Source organism: Corvus brachyrhynchos, unplaced genomic scaffold, assembly GCF_000691975.1.
Source record: "Corvus brachyrhynchos isolate BGI_N302 unplaced genomic scaffold, ASM69197v1 scaffold616, whole genome shotgun sequence".
NCBI classification, from domain to species: domain Eukaryota; kingdom Metazoa; phylum Chordata; class Aves; order Passeriformes; family Corvidae; genus Corvus; species Corvus brachyrhynchos.
The window spans coordinates 167,929-189,506 of NW_008238831.1; the positions used below are offsets into that span (position 1 = coordinate 167,929).

General features: G+C 51.7%; 1 protein-coding gene across 3 annotated transcripts in view; it reads left to right on the forward strand.

Moving 5' to 3' along the window:
* Window positions 1-19,294, forward strand: part of ECSCR (endothelial cell surface expressed chemotaxis and apoptosis regulator) — a 20,511-nt gene extending 1,217 nt beyond the window's left edge. The window contains exons 1-11 of one of the 3 annotated variants that reach the window (XM_017738158.1): window positions 1,683-1,857; window positions 1,950-2,096; window positions 11,064-11,105; window positions 11,639-11,689; window positions 13,035-13,151; window positions 13,616-13,669; window positions 15,511-15,579; window positions 16,117-16,215; window positions 16,972-17,070; window positions 17,682-17,718; window positions 18,674-19,294. In XM_017738158.1, the coding sequence (XP_017593647.1) occupies window positions 1,698-1,857; window positions 1,950-2,096; window positions 11,064-11,105; window positions 11,639-11,689; window positions 13,035-13,151; window positions 13,616-13,669; window positions 15,511-15,579; window positions 16,117-16,215; window positions 16,972-17,070; window positions 17,682-17,718; window positions 18,674-18,800 (1,002 nt within the window). In that variant the 5' untranslated portion in view covers window positions 1,683-1,697 and the 3' untranslated portion in view covers window positions 18,801-19,294. Of the gene's footprint in view, window positions 1-1,682; window positions 1,858-1,949; window positions 2,097-11,063; window positions 11,106-11,638; window positions 11,690-13,034; window positions 13,152-13,615; window positions 13,670-15,510; window positions 15,580-16,116; window positions 16,216-16,971; window positions 17,071-17,681; window positions 17,719-18,673 lie in introns of those variants that run through there. The other 2 variants (XM_017738159.1, XM_017738160.1) reach the window with 2 other exon arrangements.
* The last annotated feature ends 2,284 nt before the right edge of the window (window positions 19,295-21,578 follow it).

Sequence of the window (21,578 nt, forward strand, 5' to 3'; positions counted from 1 at the left end):
GCACAACCCCCCCCCCCCCTTCGGCTGCAGGAAACCTCCCTCCTGCCACCGGCGGGGCGTGAAAATGTCCTGCGGCGAAGGAACGGCTGTAAAAAATCCCCGCTCTGCCCGTGGGCTCTTTGCAGAGCCCGGCACGGTGAGCCCAGGCCGTGCTCCGGGCTGGAAGGGCCCCGTCCCGAGGGGTGGCACAGCCCGGGGATGATTGTCCCTGCCGGGGGTCCCATTTGCCAGCACGGCTGCGGGGTGAGTCCATGGGGAGCTCCGGATGCTTTGGGCCTCCAGCCCAATGGTTGGACTCGATGATTTTGGAGGCTTTTCCAACCTAAATGATTGCGTGACCTGCCGGGGGTCGCGGGCAGGAGGCAGTGCCAGGTCAGGGCTGGCACATCCCTCCCCTCACCCGCCGGCCATGGCACAAGGCTGCAGGGATGCCCTCCAGGCACACAGGTACATCGGCCTGGCCCGGGGATGCCGTGTGTCACACCCTCTGCCACTGGGAGTGACCTTGAGCACATCTCAGAGCGGAAAACATGGATCCCCCGGAGTTTTAGCCCTTACAAAGCACATCTTCCCACCCTTCCACCCCACAGCACCACTGCTCTTACCTGCAGGCTCTCAGCAGACAGGCTGGGGTGAATATCTGGGCTCTGTCCTTCCCACACGTGGGGAGGACAGGGTGGGAAATGCCTTTTCCACCACCCAGCCGAGCATCCAGAAGAGATTTAACTGTGTGTGAGAGCTTCTGGGTATTTGCACTCATTTCAGGATTCAGTAAAACCTTAATCTACTGCATAATCTCTGAGCATCACATCTGTGCAAGGGACAAAAGGGTGGGGGGGCTGCTGGCAGGGGTTTCTCCCAGCAAAGGCTGCTGTGGAGGCCGTCAGCCTTGGGCCTGGAGGTTCTCCTGGGGGGCTGGAAGGGTTTGAAGAGACCCACGGAATGTGAGGAGCTGTGCCATGCACAGGGATCATTGCCTCCAGTCCTGCTGCTGTCTGCCAGCTGTGGGAAGCAAGGATGCAGTGAAGGAGCAGCTCCTCTGCCTTTTGGCTGAGGCTCTGTGGCTTTTGGGGGGCTGTGGGAAGGGGCTGGGCCAGTCCTTCAGACCAGGAGACAGAATTCCGTGGCTTTGCATCCTGAACACCCACATGGACCCCCGGAGAAGGACACAGGAGCCTTTCCCACATGGGGACACTAAAACCCTTCTCCTCCCCCAAGCACCCACTGACATCCAGCACAGGATAAACCAGAACCTGTGGAGTTCACAGCGTGACAGGCAGGACCTGCACGGACCAGCACAACACAGGGCCACGGCCAAGAAACCGAATGCCTGAACCCCTTGGGCTGCATGGGGGCAGAACCAGCCCGGGTTTCCAGTTCCTCCCCTCCTCAAGGAACTGGGGATGGGGTTGGTCCAAGCCCAGCAGGGTTGTGTGTCCTGCAGGGAGTGAGGCTGTGCTGTCTGAAGAACAGCATCCCAAAGCCACCATCCCAAAGCTGGCATGTCCCGGTGCCCAGACTCGCTGGAGCTGCCCAGGGAGGCCCAGGGTGCAGGGCAGATCCAGCTGCTGGGCTACCCTGGCCCCACAAGGAGCAGTTATTCCCAGATTCCTCATGGATGGATAAGAAACCCCCTCTCAGGTGGTGGGGAGGCTCCTCCAGCAGCTCCTACCCCAGGGAGGCCCAACACAGCCGTCATGTGCGGGGAATGGGACCTGGGGGCACATCCTACCCCACGCAAACCACCTCCCAAAAACCCCAGCAGCACAAGGAAGCCGCTGAGGCCCAGAGCAGGGCATCCCTCCGTGCCGGGAGCCGAGTCCCCAGCAAAGCTCGGTGAGGTTTCCTCTGCCGCCGGTAAGCGATGTCTCACATCCTCCCCGGCCATAATGGGCTGAAAAACACAGTTCCCCTGTGGATTCAGCCCGTTTCCTCCTATTCTTTAACAGGAAGCCGTGTGAGAGTCAGCCCAGGCGGGCGAATCGCTGCTCGCGGTCCCTCCCGGGATGGCCAGAGGCTCCGCGAGCCACAAGCCAGCGCGGAGATGCTGCTCCCGTCCATCCATCCCTTCCTCTGGCTCCTCCTGCTGCTCCCAGGTGAGCTGCTCCACACACCCCGGGGAGCGCGAGGGGGGATTTGGGGGGCCCGGCTTCACGGGGGGCTCCCAAGGGAAGCGGGCAGAGGCTGGAAGGTGTGGGAGCTGCCACTGGGAAGCTCAGCCCTTCAGCTCAGGGGTGGCAGGAGTCAGGCTGCTGGGGAAATGTGGCTTTGTCGGGTTTATGGGGTTTGTTTGGCAGTGCTGGAGTACAAAACTTTGTTTCCTGGTTAATGAAAGGAGTGTTTCTGCTGAGGGCTGCGATGCTGAGGCATTTGTAGTAGGTGGCTTTTGTCAAATCAGAGTAAAGGTGGAATGTTTAAATGTATAGGACATTATTTTCCTCAGAAATACTTTTTATTTGCACTTTTTCCTCTCATTAATATAAATACAAAGCCCACGTGCATGGCTCGTGCAGAGCACACCTCGTCCTTGCTGTAATAATTCTGCTGCTTTGGGGTAATTCCGCTTTAACTTCTCTTTCTTGAGTGGAGGTGTGGGATGAAGGAGCTGGTTTCCTGCTCCAAAGAATGACAGGTTGCTTTTCCCTGCATTGTCAGGCACCTCTTGCCTTGCTGACAGCTGTAGTAGCTGGGAGCTGGAACACATCCAAAGGAATATAAAATAATGTGTCTCCAACTCTGAGGTTTTATCATTAAACCATAGAAGTTGCCTCGGGTTACAGCCACTGTGCTGGTAATAATGGGATTTTTAAAAGGCAGAGAATCATAGAATGGTTTGTGGTAGAAAGGAAAGATATCCTCGTTCCATAGAATATAGAAACCAATTCAGTTTGTAGCTGTATAATTCCAAGAAATAAGAGCATGTGGATTGGAAATTTTTCTCTCTTCATTAGAGGGCAACACTGCTGCCTTCAGCAGAGGGGGGATGTGCGCCTGGGATCGGATCAAGGATCAGATCAAGAGGCTTTGAGTGCCTTGGCCACCCTGTGACACTCCTTAGTGCCCACCCAGAATGCTGTCTTCCCTCTTAAAACTCCTTGGGAGGGCTTTTATGGGACAGGAACGCCACAGAGGGGTGAGCCCCCTTCCCTGGCCCGTCTGCACCACGCCGGGATCCACAGAGCGGGACTCCCAGAAGCACTGCCCCGAATTCCAGCTGCCAGCAGGACCTGGCGGCTGCAGCATCAGGTGGGTGGGATGCCACCCTCCATCCCTCAGTCCCAAGAGCATCACTCTGTCCTCTCAAAGCCACCTGGCTAAAACCACCCCCCTCAGTCACAGCACCGTCACACCTCTCCCACCAAACCACCGGCCTTCCCTGGAATGTGTCCTGGCTCCCTCTTCTGCGCTGACCCAACAGCTCCAAAAGGGCTTTTTAATTCCATTTTTAATTTTACAGCAAGTCCCTAAGGTGCTGCAGCCCCTGGGGAAGCTTCTGCACAAGGCAAAGCAGCAGCTTAGCGAGAGGGGCAGAGGGCTCCGTGATGCCGCTGATTTGCCGGCACACAGGCAGCTGGAAAAGGGAATTAGGGGCTCTGGAACAAGGCTGCCTGCCCTGGGGGAGATGGAGGGAACCTTGAGGAGACAGAGAATTAGCTTTGGCTGGACACTACCACCTGCCTGTTCCCATACAGGCCTTTCTTGCTTTTGCTTGGTGCAAATTCAATAATTTATTAATTTATCATTTCCTAAATTAAACTTCTCTGTTCTCAAGGTTATTTCTGAAGGGAAGCTCACATAAGGGAGGCTCAAACTGTTGTTTTGAAATTGCTGAAGCGAGAAGGTCTGGCACATTTCCAATTTGGTTTTCCTCCCCCCAGAAACACTTAGCAGAAAATTTGTCCAAACAAACCTCTTCCTATGGACCGTTCCCATTACAATGGGCAGGCGTTTTCCAGACAAAAGATTTCCACTGAAAAAATTCCCCCTCAAAGCTGATGAAAACCCAGCAGGATTTCCCACTGTTGTTGTTCCATCCACTGCTCTCCTTATCTGTGCCACAGCCTGTGGATGGATAATGCCATGACAAATGTGGGATTTCAAAAACCAGACATGTATTTCAAGATATATTTTTCGATATAATCAAAAAGATGGGGCGCAAGTCAAGGACAGGCACCCAGATTCCAGACTTGCATCCTAAAACCAAGGCATCCCAGGGCAAATTCCTCAGCCAAGGGCGAGGCCAGCCCAGCCCTGACGTGGTGAACAAGGAAGAGAAAGCAGGAGGTGGTTTGGAGAAATGTTTGTTCGCACAACAAACTGCTCCCTTCAGTAACACGAAACCCTCCGGTGCCTCTGCAGATCTGACTGCAGCAGCTTCCAGGAATTATGTCCCATTTACAATAGGTGAGTCAACAACAGGTGTCCTTGGAGGAGGTGCTGCTGGTGTCCCAAAGCAGGAACGCTCCTGCTGGGAAGCCAGGCTGGAGAGGGGAGCTGTGGCTTCTGCAGCACCAGCAAAGGCCCAGCCCCAGCTGGGAGCTCTCCTGGCCCCACTTCCCAGAGGAGCCCACCCACCATGACCTCAACAAGGGAGAAGCTCTCATCTGGGTCCAGAGCAGGCACCAGGATGGTCAGAGGGATGGGGTAGCTCTGCCATGGGGGAAGGCTGCGAGAGCTGGAGGGATTCACCTGGAGAAGAGAAGGCTCCAGGGAGACCTCAGAGCCCCTAAAGAGTGCCTAAAGAGTGCCTAAAGGGGCTCCAGGAGAGCTGGAGAGGGACTGGGGACAAGGGACGGAGGGACAGGACAAGGGGGAATGTCCTTAAGCTGAAGGAGGGCAGCTCTGCAGGTGGGGTCTCACTTGAGCAGGGCAGAGTCCCCCCTCCCCTGCTGCCCACGCTGTGGCAGTGTGAGATATGGGGGAATACATAAAGAGTTACAAAATGTGGGAATAAAACCTGGGTGATATCACCAGGCTCATTCACCCAAAATCTGGACTCAGAGGAATTGTCAGGCCAAGATGCTTTACTTGGCCTGTAGCTGTTGCTTCTGTGAGACTGGAACCTCTTCCAAGCAGGGTTATCCTTCATCTCTCCTGGCACTCAAGCCAGGACACCAAAGAAAAGCAGGTGGAAAGAACAGGGATTATGAGAAATCCCTTAGCCACCAGCCCCTTTCACACCGTGTCTCCTGAAGCAGTCCCAGCAAATCACATTCCTGCAGAATTACTGGAAAGGATAATCAGTTTGGGGAGAAACTTGGAAAGTCTCCTCTGTAAAGTGCTTTGAGCTCTGCTAATAAATAATATTATTAAAAACTTGTAGGTAGGCAAAAAGCACAGGCTGGGCTCCAGCTCCAGTTGAGCCTGGATTGGTGGTGCAGCCATTTTTCATTTGCACTGGGCATAGAGTGATTTCCCCTTCAAAATCCCAGACCCAGCTCCAAACCTGAGGAACAGCACAGCCAGGAGAAGGGCAGGACCCACATCACCAGCACTGCAAACAGCAGGAGCAAACCCAGAGCTCTAAAATAAGCAGGTCAGGAGGAAACTGGGACCAGCAAGCAGCTGGGAGGGTGATGGAGCAGCAGCCTGGTGGAGCAGTGGTGGTGCAGCCAGGAGAAAAGCCATGCTACTTTTCCTTCCAGGAACAGCCCCTTTGCATGGAAAAACCAGCCCTGGGCACCACGGTGGTGCAGCAGAGCCGCTCCCTGCACGCAGCTTCCCCACATTGTTCGTCTCCTGCTGCTTTCTACATCCAAGTGGGTTTTAATTGCCTCCCACTAAGATCTGCTTCCAGACCGGCTCACCAGAGAGGAGCATGGAATGTGATGCTTGGAGAGGATGCCCAGGCCCAGGCCCAGCCCTTGAGGATGGGCAGAGGAAGGCAACGATTAATTTTAATTGCTGATGAGATCCGGGATTAATTCCTGGCTCTCTAAACTTTCCATAAGACTTTGACTGAGTCATTACAATTCAGAACCACTTGGCAGTGAGTTGCCAACCCCTCCACACCATTTGGGAGTTAAACACTTGAATACCTCTGTGGATCTGGCCCTGATTTAGGCTGTCAGTTATCCAGCCTGCAGAACAACACTTTTCCTCTCTCTCCTCCACAATTCCCACCCCACCTGTTCTGCTGTGAGACCCTCAAGGCAGAGACACCTTATATAGGCACTTAATAAAACAGGACCTAGGCTTTGGCAGAGCTCTCTGCTTTCCAGGGTTCCTAACAGAGGATTTTTTCCACGTGGAAGTCCTAGGAATTGGGTGCTGCTCACTGCTGCCGTGTTTCACCCAGGAGACAGCTGCACCTGTGTTAAGGGGTTGGTATTTTTTTTGTCGTGAGTCATCTGACAGAAGTGCCAATATCTGACTTGAAAAGCCTATTTTTAGGTTTCTGGATCTCTTTTCTGAACACGTTTTCAAGTGCAGGGTGACACTGAGGTACAGCACTGCCCCGTTGCCTCTGCAGGTGGGACATCCCGCCAAAAACTGCCAGGGAAGGGACAAGTGCAGGGTTCCTTATCACTGGGAATAGATGGTCCCTCCCCATCAGCAGTTCTGAGTGGACAGGACCAGTCCCTGTGACTCGACACCAGTGCCAGAGGTCCCCCCCAGTGACTCCAGCCCTCTATGAACACAGGCTGAACACCTTGAGCCTGATCTAAACCCTGCTGAAGCCTTTCAAAAAGCTGGCTCAGGTCTCTATAGGAGGCCCTGGCAAAGTTTGGGGGTTTAAAGTCAGTCCCTCTCTTTGGTCAGCACCTGGAAAAACCATGCTTTAGATGTCTACAATTGCCAAAAATAATACCAAAGCAGAAACACCTAAAATTCACCTGTCTTTTGGTTGACATCATCCTCTCTTTGTGCTGAGGAGTGGGGTGAGCTGCTGGCTTTGGGAATATCTCAGTTGCCACAAGAGAAGGCTCCAGATCAGTCTAGACACACCTAACCCCACAGAAAAACAACTGCCAAAACCAGAAATCCAAAATTCTCCTGTTTACCCTTTGGAAAAATAAACCAGAAAGCAGCAAGCACCAAGTGCCAAATGCAGCCGCGGCTCCGACGTGCTCCTCTGCAGCTCCAGTGGGTAACTGGAGCTTTCCCAGGACAGCACGAGCAGAAAGCCGTATTTCCCATGGTAAATCCCTCAGCCAGCTCCGAGTCTCCACCCAGGACTGCACAGCCCAGCTGTAAATCCTTTGCACCCAAACATGCAACAAACGCACTGGCAGTGCCTGCGCTGGTGGAAGGGCTTTGATGTTTATTGCAATTGCAGCTGTACAATGCTGATTATTGCTGCTGTTTGTACAGCCAGGGCTCTCCACGCTGGCAGCAGCGCTGGGAGGGAATGGTTTCCAACTCCAGAATCCCCTGGGATGCCTGCAGGGAGCCGCGACGCGTGGCGCGTTTTGTTCATCCCCATCCTGCTGCCCAGCCCCACAACGGGAGTTCAGCCTCATCCTGCTTTGCACAGATCCATCCCGCTCCTGTGGGATCAGGGATGCTGAGCACCCTCCCCAAAAGAAAACACCCAATGGAACGGGGCTTTTGCTTATTTGATTTGGCAGGGAAGGCATAACAAGCAGCAGCGGCAGCCAGAAGTCAGAGCCAGGCCTGCTCCACTTTGAAATGAAGTGTGGATGCGTTTAGAGAAGCCAGGGCTGTTTATTCCGGAGCAGAATGCCAGAAGGGGATCTCCATCCCTTGGCCTCTCCACAGCAAGGCCGGGCATTTCTCCACAGCAACACTGCAGAGCAAGGCAAGCATCGGCCCAGCCACAGGAACTCCGGGAACTGAGCACTGGGAAAAAACGGCTTTTTCATCTTTTTTACAATAACCCCATGGTTTAGGTTTGCGAACAGAGAACTTCAGAAGTTCTCCAGTGTGACCCTCAGTGACAGGACAAGCTGCAGTGAAACTGTCCCATGGATGGTCCCATCAGGGATGGCAGAACAGGGCAATGTCACCTCCCTCACCCTCAGCTTCCTCCCATCCCTAGAGGCTCTGTTCAAGCTCTCAGATTTCTCCTCATCTGCACCAAAAATGGTGGAATAAATGGCCAGCTCAGCACCTTCATTCCCCTCTTCCTGTGGCTGAGTGCAGACAGCAGCTCTTTCTCCAGCGATTCTGGGTGCTTCCACATGCCATGACCATGAAAAAGTACCTGTGATCATTTCCATAAATGTGTCACAGCTACTTCTCCCCGTGGGAAAACAAGGCAATGGGTCCTGCAAGGGAGTTTTGGAGAAAGAGGAGCTGTTTGAGTCTGGCAGCTGCTGGAGGATACTGACCCCCCATGATGATCTCAGCACTTTATTTTTTGTGCTGAATGTAGAGAGTATCTTAAGGCATTTGCAAACCAATGTCCAGGATCATCCCCCGTCCTCAAAAGAAGCATCGCCACCTCTTTAGGAAGGGCAAACATGCCTAAAACACTTTTTTCCCCCATTATATTAATTGATTTAGTAGGTGATGGTACAGCTGCCCATAACCCTGTCTCTTACTGTCCTGATACTCCTGTGACTTGCTCTTCAAAACCCCTAGGGAAGGATATCCCATAAATTCTCCAACACCATCACTCCTGGCACCTCACTATCCTTGTGCTAAGGCAGGTTCCTAGTGCCCAGCCTCCCTTTTCCTTGCTGCACATAAAGGTCCTTGTTTTCTGATCCTGCTCCAAACAGAGATAGGAAACCAGCCAGTCCCTTCCTCTCTGTGTAATCAAAGATCTGCTCCTGTCTCCTCTTCCATGGACTGAACAGGACAGTTTTCCCAGCCTGCTGCCCAGTAAACTAGAAGAGAAAAACATGGAAAAGGTCTGAAAAGTCCGGTCTGATTTTCACAGCCAAACCGTGTGTGGGAATAGACCACATTTTATTATGTATTCACCATGGTTTACATACTTCCTGTCTGGCTGGGATCATTGTCATAAAGCCTCAGACACAAAAGCAATTATGGCTCCAAAGCAATTCCATGAGGAAAATGAGATCAATCAGGAACTTGCTACACCCAGAGGGTGCCGAGGGTGAGCTCTGAGCCAGGCCCTGGGAAACCACACTCAGTGCTGAGAGTCGCCTTCCAGACACCCCTCCCTGCAGGGCCCTCAGCCTCTCCAGGCACCAACAGCTCATGGACCTACCCAAAGTTCATCTACATCACCCCTACAGCTCCTGGTATCAAATCGTGGAATCCCAGGTTGGTTTTGGTTGGGAGGCACCTTAAAGCTCATCTCATTCCGCCCCTGCCATGGGCAGGGACACCTCCCACTGTCCCAGGTGGCACCAAGCCCCGTCCAACTGAGTGGCGCTGTGTTGGACATTGAAGTTTAGAGCAACTTCTCTCTCACCTACTAAAACCATGCTGTGTTAAACCAACACACATGGGCAGGGACACCTCCCACTGTCCCAGGTGGCTCCAAGCCCCGTCCAACCTGGCCTTGGGCACTGCCAGGGATCCAGGGGCAGCCCCAGCTGCTCTGGGCACCCTGTGCCAGGGCCTCCCCACCCTCCCAGGGAGGAATTCCTTCCGTATATCCAAACTAAGCCTGCTCTCTTTTGGTTTGAAGCCATTATGGGGTGTTGCAGGCTGGAGATCTGAGACAGGTCAGAGCTACGGCGTTTTAGAATTGCCTGGTCCCCTCCTTGGTGAGAAAAGGGGCCTGGGGAGGAGCTCTCTCACAGCTGGCTCAGGAGAGATGAGAAGCAGCAGCTGAGCTGCATCTGCCCCCAGGGAGGGCAGGTTCTGGCTGAAAAGGGGCACTGCTGTGCCCTGGCCGGTGCTGCCTGCCTGGACCCTCCCCTGCAGCTCCTGCAAAGGCACTGCTCCCACCACAGACCACTGAGGCATCGTGAGGGGACAGCATGCTGGAGGGATTCAACCTTCCCTGCTGTCCCTTTCTGTCCAAATCCTTTATCTCCCATGGGGCTCTAGTGAGATGGATCACCAGTGGAGTCAGGTTCAGCTGCTTTCTGTACCTGTAGTGTCATTTCTTTCATTAAACTTAACCACAGAGAGCACCAGGGCCACCAGCAATAACCATTTTAAAATCCCTATTAGGATGTGCATTCCAGCAATGACAGACTCAAAGTCACCTTCCCAAAGTTAAACCAGCTGGGTTGGATTTGAGCATTTAAAGTGTATTTACATTTTCCAGGTCTTGTCCTCAAGTGTGGGGCATTTCTTTCTCCCATTTTCAAGGGCAGCATTTTTAATTGGCATCGCATCTAACCCTTGGGGTTGGACTAGATGGCCTTGAAAGTTCCCTTCCGATCCAAAATACTCTGCTCTGTGATTCCATGAGGACAGGACTTTGGGAGATGGGGCTTTAAGGAAAACATCACAGATGCTGAGAGTAGGAAACATGAGGGATTGGGGCAGGGATGCTTTGCCATGAATCCAAAAGAAAAGCAAACAAATACACCAAAGCAAACAAAGCCACCTTTCAGTTGAGAAACTGGGGACCCAGTGAACACCTACTACCTCGTATGGACCTACAGGGCTACCCTGCCCTACAGGGAAGGCAGCTGTGGTTCCCTCCAGACTCACAGCCACAGGCTTCAGCCAGCTCCCCAGGATACACAGGACAGGAAGGAGAGCCAGTCCCTTCAGCTCCTGGAAGCCTTTACAAACCTCATCCATCCATTCCTTAAGCTCTCAAGGGAACAAAGTGTCCAAATGTGTGTCTTAACTGTTTGAATAGCACCAGGACACAGGTCACACCCTTCTCTGCCAAGGCTGAGCTGAGGCAAACAGCTCCCAGGGAGGGAATGACCCCGTGGATTTCTATGGCCCCCCAAAGGGTTTGGCTCCAGCTGGGGAGGAGGACATTTATCCTGGCTGGATAAACTCCAGTACTAATTTACTCAGAGCCTGATAGCTTTACACTCAGTAAAACTCCTTTGCTACTACTTCTCTGCTAATGCTTTTGGGGGGATCCCATATTTCAAAGTCATTCTGACAGAAGGTGAGGAAAACCCAAGCCACACAAGGAACAGGAGCAGCAGTGCGTTAGTGACCGTCACAGATCCTGCACCACTCACGCTCCTGCTCTTTCCTTTCAGGTCCTACAGCTTCCACAAACTCCTCCAGCCCTGCTGGAACAGGTACCTCTGGCTTGTGATGTTCTTCATGTGTCTGTTTGGATGTGGATGCACGTGGAAATGGGGGTTTGCAAATGGACAGGCCCCAAATGGGACCCTGATTCATAAGTCCCATCTGCTGAGGGATCTTCTCCCAGGATCCTGCCTCTGCCTGCCCCATCCATCACCATTCCCCCCCAGATCTCCAGGGGACATGGAGGGTGCTGTGCCCCAGAGGGTGGCCTGGCTGGGCTCGTTTTGGAAGGGAGCAAGGCTGTGTTCCAGGGAGCCTGGAGAAAGCAGAGGAATTCCACCTTACCTTTGCTCCCTGTTTTCCCCAGCTGTTTCCTAGCAGCTAGGGATCCATGGAGCTGCCAAGCTCCCTCTGGTCCCGACAGCCACACTGGTGACAAACCCTCTCCTTGGCATCTCTTGTCCCCCTGACCCTTTCTGCTCTCGTTGGCTACCGTGGCCCCTTTCTGGCCCATCCTTCAACTCTCCCTGTGGGATCTCACCAACCTGGAAAAGTCACCTCCGTGCCTCTGTTTGTGTTCCAGGTCAATCCCAACCAATAGAACACAGCCCTGAAGTGAAGAACCACAGCTCAGGTAACGCTCAGCTGGAGACCGAGGAGAGCGGCTCGGGGACATCCCAGTGTGTAACTGGTCTGACCTCAGCCCGACTGGGCCACCCAGCAGTAGCTGGGGCTGTGCAGAGGACAGTGGTGAGGAGGAAGGAAATTTTGTGGTGTCAGGGCTTCTGATGCAGCCAACTCACCCCACAGGGATCAAGGCACAGGTGTGAGCAAAACCAGGGGGGGAAAAATCACTAAATTGAATAGGGAGAATGAGATGATCATACAATCATGGAATCCCAGAATGGTTTGGGTTGGAAGAGATCTTAAAGCTCATCTCATCCCACCCCCTGCTATGGCAGGGACACCTCCCACTATCCCAGGCTGCTCCAAGCCCCGTCCAACCTGGCTGGTCTTTAAGATCCTTTCCAACCCAAGCCTTTCTATGATTTTGTGACATGTACAGAACACCAATTACACCAGAAATGGTCTCTCCAGCTCCAGATCCACATCTGTTAGTGTCCACTTGGATCTTTGGAGTCAGATCTCTTCCTGCTATGTTTCAGGGAAAAAAAAAAATCTAAGCATAGCTACCCTTCCAGAAGGACCCCAAAAATATCAAGGAATAAGATCTCAAAAAGATCTCTGCTCCTGCTTCCAAGCCTTGTGGGAAAAAAAGAAACTTAAAAGAAACTTTATCTTAAGTTCTAATATTTTAGTGAAGCATTTGGATAAAGGGGGGGAAAAAGCCCACCACACTAACCTTGAAACCATTTCACCATTTTTTCAATTTACTGGAAAGCCAAGAGAAGTCTAGACAAGGAACTTGCCTATAAATTCCCAGCTGGTGATCCACTCTTCCTTGCAGAGGTTTTTTGAAATCTTTTTCCCCCACATCTTGCTCTGGATCAGGTGCAGTTTGGAGCAGCAGGTTGAGGCAGAGGACAGAGCCCCCAGACCACTTCAAGAGCTGAATTATTTGTGCTTGGAGACTCTCAGCGAAATGAAATGTGAAAGTTGGCACTTCAGAGCACAAGGAAATGATCATGTGGGTGCCAGGCAGCTCCCGGCAGCTCAAGTGTCCAGTGACAAAACACCTTCACTTTTCAAAGCAGGGAAGGAAGCAGTGGCAAACCCCTGACTCTCTCCATGTGTTTGCTGAGCTCCACCAGCTCGGCATCTCCCCACAGTGAAAAGAGCAAAAGTGAATTCCAAAGTACAAGAGCTCCTTCACTCTGAGCAGTTGAAGGCTATTTCCATGCTTTCCCTAGCAGATTATTCCTAACTCTCAAGGAATTTGATGACTCTGCAATAGCTGTGCCCTCTCCAGGCTGTTTCTGAGTTGAACTTTTTGAGGTAACGCTACAATTTCCCCACAGAGCCATCAGTAAAATCAACACCAGTGACCACCCTGAACCTCACCTCTGTGGGTCAAACCACTACACCCAAACCCTCCCCCATCACTACAACAACCCTGACAGCAACCACTGAGCGAGGTAAGGATGGAAAACTCAAATATTTGCTCAGGCAGGACCTGTTTGTGCCTCCCTCCTTACCCAATCCAAACTGCGGGCATCAGAATATTGGGCTAGTCCACACTGTGCTGGTTATTCAGCAATTCTGCAAATATTGAATTTCTCTGAGTCTTTGCTGAAAGAGCAGCTCATTCCAGCTCCCCAGATGGACACAGCCAGGCCAAGCCCATATCAGAAAATCCAGATCATGCTTTATCAAATATTGGAGCAGCCCCAGCCTCCCCAGCCTCCCTCGCCAAGCTCACCTGTCGGGTACACTCTGAGCTGACTCCACACCTTGCTAACCTGGCATCCTGATGTCTGTCTGGAGGGAAAGTATCATGCAAATAAAGATATTTACTCCATAGACACCCAACAGCTCTCCACAGTGGAATCTGTAGTGGCTTCACAAGTTAACTGTCCTCTCCCATGTTTTCTTTATCTAGATGATAAATCCAGCGGAAACAGAAGCACGGCAGCTCCTTCTCCAACACCTCAAGGTACTTTGTCCTTTTGTAGAATAACAATAAGATCAGGTAATTTCATGGCAATCAGTGGCACAGGTTCTCTAAGCACAAGTCTTTTTTTGGGGTTGAGCCACCCAAAACCACATCTGGTGTCCTTATAAGCAGTGATAAAACACAAGAAAAATGCTCTTAACATCCTCTGCTGGGATGAACTTGCACAGCTGAACAATGGATCTATGTTTAGGAGAAGAGAGCCCTTTTAAAATCCTTTTAAATAAATACAATTTTGCTTTTGACAGTTTGCTTAACCCAACCTGTAAGCACAAATTAGAGAATACAGTAAGAGTTTTCTCAGAATAAGGGCAGAATCCAAGTGACTGGAAGACTGGAATCTGACAACTGAGCTGATTCCCCAGTAAAGATTCAGCCTCAAAAACCTGCAATGGTCTAGAAACTGCTCTGCCTCTCCAAGTACCTCTCAGATCTCTAAGACAAGCAAGGTGAGGAACCCGTGGCCAGCTGTGCCCACACAGATGCCCACCCACCATGGTTGTCCCCTGTTAAGCCAGGAGCCCTTTGCTCAGAGCAGATTGCTGTTCATTCCAACCCTGATTTACCACTGGGAAGCCCCACACATCTCTGACTATAGATGCTGATGCTTCCAAAGGCCAGGTCTCCCATTGGGTGAGACCCAACATTTCCCAGGGATGGGGTATCCGTGGCAGGCTCGGCAAACCACAGCTTCTGCCCGTGGCTAGAAGAACAATTTCAGAATGAAACAAAGAATTCGATGACTGGGGAAAAAATTGTACAGCAGCAGACCCTGCTTCTCCAGACTGTTCTGCTCTGTGTGGCTTCTGAAACAGTTAGATTGGTTAGTTCATGCCTTTTCCCCTTTTTCTTCTGGCTTTTGGCAAAATCCCATTCCAAAGCAGGGCTGTTTGCTGTGGGACAGGACCTGGGTTCAGCTGCTGCCCAGGGCAGTGCCAGGAGCTGTGCACAGCTCTCCAGGCACCACATCCCTTTGGCCAGCACTGCTGCTGGGAACGTGCAGATGGGAAAGCAGGGAAGAAGATCCTACTTGACCTACAAATGATCTTCTGAAGCTCTGAACTGCCACTTTTAGTCTCCTGACAGGGCCTGTAGCCGCTCGTTAAGGTCGATGCAGACACTCTGGCTGTTCAACAACAGCCTGGAGGCAGTAAAGGATGTTTTTTCTCAGTACAAGTGAAACACATTTCACACATTGGCTTTACATTTCCTTGCACAGGCACTGGAAGCAGCTGTCACAAACCAAGCAGCTTCACACAAGGCAGTTCATCCCACTGAGAACTAGAGTGCTTGCTTGGACAAACCTCTGTGCTGCCACAGCAGGCCTACATATGGTGTACAAGTTAGCCCACCTCAAATGGGTTTAGTTACTTCTAGATAACCTAGGATAGCAAATCCACTCATTTCAAGCCCAGGGACAAGCCAAATAGTCAATCCACACCCACATTCTGCAACATTTCTTCCCCTACGCAGATTTATTTTAAAGTCTCAATGTTTATGACCTATAGCAAATCTATTGCCTTCCCAGCTCAGTCTTCCAGCCTCCCCTTGCTGTTTCCGCCCCAAATCTGCACCTGGGACTGCAGACCCTAAAGAGGTTACAAAAGGGTATTTGAACTTCAGTTTCCTAGGTTTCCATTTGGACATGGAAAATAGTACAAAGTATGTTTCATGGGAAGCTTTTAGTATGGAGGTGGGAGTATTAATTCCATGTTTCCCCGGCACTACTGTGAATCCATTCTCCTCTCCAGGTGCCCATTAATTCCTTTGGTTCTTAGATGACACTGGAGGTCAAGACTCACATTCTGTGTCTCTCTGTGCAGGTCAGGATCCCGTGAGGAACGAGAGCACCACGACATCAGTGACTCAAGGTGCTTCCTCCTTGCAGAGAGGTGATTCCTGCTCTGTATTTTATATTCCTCTGCACAGCCAGCAGCAAGGCCATCACACTGCTGTCTTCAAGGCAGTGTGGAGAAAGGCCAGTGCATACCTGAGGCAGGCTGAACATCCCATCCAGCCCTTGAAAAGGCTGTAAAGCTTGGCAGAAGCAGCACTTCAGGGCAACCTCTTGAGCCTGGGAACAGCAGGAAAGGTGCCATTATGTCAAAAGGTTGTAAAAGGAGGGAGACTGGACAAACTTCCCCCTCAAACTCACTGCCAGGGCTGACCTTGACCTTTCCTCACTGGGATCCCAGAAGGAAACCCTGTGGGTGTTCTCAGCTTGTCCATAAAGGGGGCCCCACCACGGCAATGATTCCACACAGGTCTTGCTCACTTTGCTATTAAGATTGATGGACCTGGCCAGGATCCAAACTTGGTCTCTCCAGTGAAGTGCAAGTGAGAGTTAGGTCCTCTAGCATTGCTAGGAATCCTCTTCCCAGCCGTGGAAGAATGACTTTTATGTAAATCTACCTTTCTCCCCTCTGTAGGCACCTCAGAGCCTGTCACCCCAACACCAAACCACTCCAGCCACTTACCCCAGCCCAGCCCGACAGACGAGAAATCACCGCTGACAGTGGCAGCTTTTGGTAAGGTCTTGTGGCACCTGGGGAGAGGAGGGGGCTCTGTTTCACCAGGCCACGCTGGTTTGGACACCCAACTTCATGAGGCCCTGGCACAGGGTGCCCAGAGCAGCTGTGACTGCCCCTGGATCCCTGGCAGTGCCCAAGGCCAGGCTGGACATTGAGGCTTGGAGCAGCCTGGGATAGTGGAAGGTGTCCCTGCCCATGGCAGGAGGTGGAACAAGATGAGCTTTAAGGTCCCTTCCAACCCAAACCATTCCGTGATTCCATGATTCTAAGTCCGAGGGATTCTTAGCAGGACAAATTTCCTGTACAAGGAATTGTTTGATTTATTGAGGCCTGATGTCAGTATCAAATCTAGAGCTGATTTAAAGTGTCTAAACATGGTTTATGGGACAGATAACATCACCCACAGCTCTAGCTTGTCTCTCCCTGTTACATTACTTATTTATCTGGCTTTACACTTTTGGGATAGGATTTACCAACTGTAGCAGGAACATACTGACTCCTATCAATCCCCAGTGTAATCAGCTGACTTCTGCCTTCCTGGCACTGCCTTATCAATTAAGTATTTATTGACTAAGTATTCAGAGAAGCCCTCTGAGGTTAAAACACAGGAGGATAAAGCTATTTGTTCTAACAACTATTTGCTTCTCTGTCTATTACGTACCATGCTTACATTAATGAAGATATTGATTTCCTACCCAAGTTTTGATGTCAAAGTCTCTCTGCTGCTCAGACAGTTCTTTCCTCCATCCCCAGGTGTCATCAGCTTCGTCGTTATCCTGATAGTGGTGGTCATCATCCTGGTCAGCGTGGTCAGCCTGAGGTTCAAGTGCAACCACTCCAAGGACCCGGAAGGTATTTGTCTGGGGGAATCTGTACTTCCCTAACCAACAAGTCACCAGTTTCCATGTGGATCTGGCAATTCCTAAAAGATGTCTTTGAAAAGCTTACACAGTGGTGGGGAGATTTGGAAGCCAGACTGGAACATGGATTGAGTAGTCAGGAACGCAGCGTGACCTCCTCGCTAGAGCCCCAGCCCAGCCTCATCTGGACATGGCTTTCTTCAGCCAGTCTCAAGCTTCCTGCAGCTCAAATTCCAGGAGGTGGGCAGCTCTACCAGCAAAAATCATGGCGTTTGACAGTCCTTTACCTTAGGAATCCCATTTCCCACAAAGCTGTGCCCACCAGAGGGCAAGGCTGCTCTGCAGCAAGGCAGACACCTTCCTAAAGCCCAGAGGATGCTGGCGACCGAACGGGCAGCAGGGCCAGCAGGTCCTGCCAGTATGTCCCCTTAGCTGAAGGGTTTTCTCTAATCAGCTCCCACGTTCCCCCCACAGTGTCTCCAATCTCATTCAGATTTCATTTACATCCCTGTACAATGTAATTCAGAATAGAGCTGACTTATTTTATGGCTTAGCTGGGATGATTTCTCACCTCCACATCACCAACTGCTTTTCTCCCCCCAGACAAACAGAAACCAGGAACCTCCATGGTGTCAGAGAGGTAAGGCTGCTCACACTACCCACATCTGATGGAGAGAGCCTGATTTATCCCAGAGCTAACTTTAGCAAGGCAAAGCGTCTGCTTTGGTTATTTCAGGTGGAAGGAAGCATGTCAAGACATCTTTGATAGAGAGTTAGAAAAGCAAAATCAGCTTTGATAACACTTCAGCCTCTGATAGAGAAATAGGTAGAAGGTCAATATTAAGGGGCCTCATTTCAAAGCTGCTCTGAGAGAAGACTTATCACCTTCCCAAAGCAGATTGCTTGTCTTTGTCTAGACACAGACTTGAGGTCTAAACTCACGTTTCTGGATCTCAGAGCAGTCTTAGATATCTTCCAAGATGGCCATTACTGTTTCCCACTGCTAGTTTCCTACCAAATAAATAAACCCTGCTTTGGAAACGGATAAGGGACACAGGGAGCAAAGTCTGTAAGTGTTTAGGTGCCAAATTTCCATCAACATCAGTGGTCACGAAATACCCTGAAAGATCATCATCCAAGGGATCTGAAGCCACTGAGGCAAAACATGCCAGAAAATGGGACAGTGCCTAAGGCTCCCTGATCCCCAAAGTTATCCAGTCTTCACTGGTCAGGAATGCACATCCCAGCCCTCAGGGTAGGAAAAAAGGGGAATTCCATCTTCCTAAGCCTCGTAACTCACTATGGACGGGCCAGAATCAGGACAGCAGCTCAGTGGGCAGTGGAAACCAAAGCTGGTCTCCTGTACCAGCCTTGGCCTTGCCTGTTTGCCTCCAGCTGTGTGCAAAGAAATTTTGTCCCTGGAGGTGTCCAAGGACCACCTGGACATGGCACTCAGTGCTCTGGTCTGCTTGACAAGGTGGTGATTGCTCAAAGGTTGGACTCGATGGTCTTGGGGGTCTTTTCCAACCTCAGTGATTCTGTGATTCCCTGTCTTGTTTCCCAGAGTAATTAATATCTCCTTCTCTCCTGGGCAGCTGCTCGGCAGACACGAGCCAGAAGGGGAACAGCATCACTCTGATCTCCATGAAGAACATCAACACCAACAACAGCATGAGCTACCCCCCGTCAGAAAAGGTTTCCCTTTTCAGCCTTGCTTATTAGGGAGTCAGCTGGGGATCATTTCTCTGGCTGGATAAGAGCATGCCTTGAGGTATTTCTTTGCTCTTTTATTCCTTCAGAAATATAACAAAAACCAGCTGCCACCAAACTTCTAAAGGTCCAAACTGCTTCCAGTGAGCCCAGTGAAAAGTGTGGGTGCCCATCTCAGGTTTACCTGGGCTGGCTGAGCTCAAGGTGCCAAGTTTACCTCACGCACACAGGTGACATCACCTGTGGCCAGCTGCAAAGCTGGAGGGGTTTGTCATTAAATGAAGAGGTCTGTGAGAAATCGAGGTCTCACCCTCCAGCCCAGCTTACCCACTCCTGCCCCACACATGGTTGAAGCACATCCCCATTGGTGCTCTCAGGTCCATCCTACATGAGGAATTCACATCATTTTTAGTTGTTTTAAAGCTGGGACTGAGTTCAGGAGAACACATTGCTGTACTCCCTTTGCCAGCCCAGCCAGGCTGCTGATGTCCCACGTTTTGTTCTTTTGGCAGGTGCTATGAAGCCAAGAGCCCGGAACTTGAAGCTGACACGTGACAACCAGCAGTGGCTTTCTAGGTTCTTTATTTTTTTCCTTCGGGGAAAGAGCAAGGGTGGACTTTATATATAAATTATTATGTCCTTTCTGATCAGTACATTTACAGTAGTGTCCTACATAGCTTCCCCACCTGGGGCCTAAGGGCTTTCTCCAGTTACAGCCTGCCACGCTCGGTGGTTGATATCTAACTCTATTTTTGATATGCCTTCAAACACTCAGATAATTCCAGCAGCAAGAAGCACCAAGGCACCATCTACTCCGCTAATAAACCGCTGCCTTACATTAATGGCCTTTATAGTCTGTGCCAGGCAGTCACGGGCTTGTTAATCAGCGTAGCCCCACATCGAGCCAGACCCGTGCGTTGGGAAAGCCTGATCTGAAGCTGAAGGCCTGATGGGACTTAAATGCCCAAGTTCTAGGTCAAATCCCAGCATGACTGCTCCAAGCCCCTTATCCCCGGTGCCCTCATTGTCCCCACAGCAGTGGGATGGTCACATCCACCTACCTCACAGGGTTGTTGTGAGGCCTTGTTAATCCATGTCTGTAAAGCGTTCGGAGAGCCGTGAATTAAAGGCGCTGCTGAAATGCAAATTGCCATCTTAAACACTTTGTTATTATTAATAAGAACGGAGCTTCAGGAAGGGAGATCATTATCTCCCCACATGCTCAAAGACTCAGCTGAAGTGTAAGGAACAAAGTCCCTGCATAGACCAGGGTTTATGTCAGTGTAAAATGAGTGGTCACAAGCAAAATGCTGAGCTGCTTCAGCTCCTGGAGGCTGGCAGCCCAAGTTTGCCAGGAGAGCTTCCATCGTCTCCACCACTGCTTTCCCAGAGCTTCCTGGAAGGCCAGGAGAGCAGCATCGCCTTGTGCAATGCAGGAGGCAGCTGTGCTTTGCAGCTGGCAAGGAAATGTTCAGCAAAATAAATGCAACATTTTCACAGCTCCTGGTAAGAGCCAATGCACTTTCAACCTCTGACACCTGCACCAGGTAGTTCGATAAGTTGTTTTTTAATAAATGAAGCTTTTCTGGTTACATTCATGAAAAGTAAAAATTGTCACTCACCCAGGCTCCACCAGACTGGTGAATTTGCTTAACACAAAATCCCAGGTGATTTGCAATTAGACAAACCCAAACAGCTCCAGTTCCCAGAGACCTGTAACTCCACACATGGAGCACTACAAGTAGATTTTTAGTGAATGCAAAGTTATAACAAATCTCCCTGGATCTTTGAGATCCCACAGGATCTCACTGCTGCTTTCATTTTCCTTCCTTTGACCTCCTTCCCACAGGCCCTTGAGGGTCTTGCATTGAGGGTGGGCAGGCCCTGGCACAGGGTGCCCAGAGCAGCTGGGGCTGCCCCTGGATCCCTGGCAGTGCCCAAGGCCAGGCTGGACATTGGGGCTTGGAGCAGCCTGGGACAGTGGCAGGTGGGATGAGGGGAAACCAACAACAGCAATGCTGAAAGCAACTGGGAAATGTCTTGCAGTGAGGGCCCAGAACTGGACACAGCCCTCGAGGTCCCCCAGCAATGCCAGCACGGGGACGGGCACTGCCCTGATCCTGCTGCCACCCCAGGGATGGGACAGCCCAGGGGCCAGTGGCCTCGTGCCCACCTTGGGCTCATGTTCAGCTGCTGTCACCAGCGCCCCCGAGGCCTTTCCTGATGGGATCTAAAGCTGTTGGAGAGTGTCCAAAGGAGGGAGCCGGGGCTGGGGAAGGGTCTGGAGGGGCCGCCCGAGGAGCGGCTGAGGGCACTGGGCTGGTCCAGCTGCAGCAGAGGAGCTGAGGGCAGAGCTCCCCGGGGCTGCAGCTCCTGCCCAGGGCAGCGCAGGGACAGCTCCGAGCTCTGCTCCTGGGCCAGGGACAGCACCCAGGGAGCGGCTGGAGCTGGGCCAGGGCAGGCTCAGGCTGGAGAGCAGGGAAAGGTTCTTCCCCAGAGGGTGCCGGGCACTGCCCAGGCTCCCCAGGGAATGGGCACGGCCCCGAGGCTGCCAGAGCTGCCAGGGGTGCACAGGGTGGGGTTGCTGGGGTGTCTGTGCAGGGCCAGGAGCTGGAGGGATGAATCCTGGTGGATCCCTTCCTGCCCGGGACATTCCATAATTCCATGACATTCCACAATTCCACGACATTCCGTGATTCCATGACCTCCCACCTCCCGCTGCCCTCAGAACCGCTCATGACGTCACCTCCCCTCGCAATGACGTCACGCCCCCGCCAGCCCCGCCGGGCC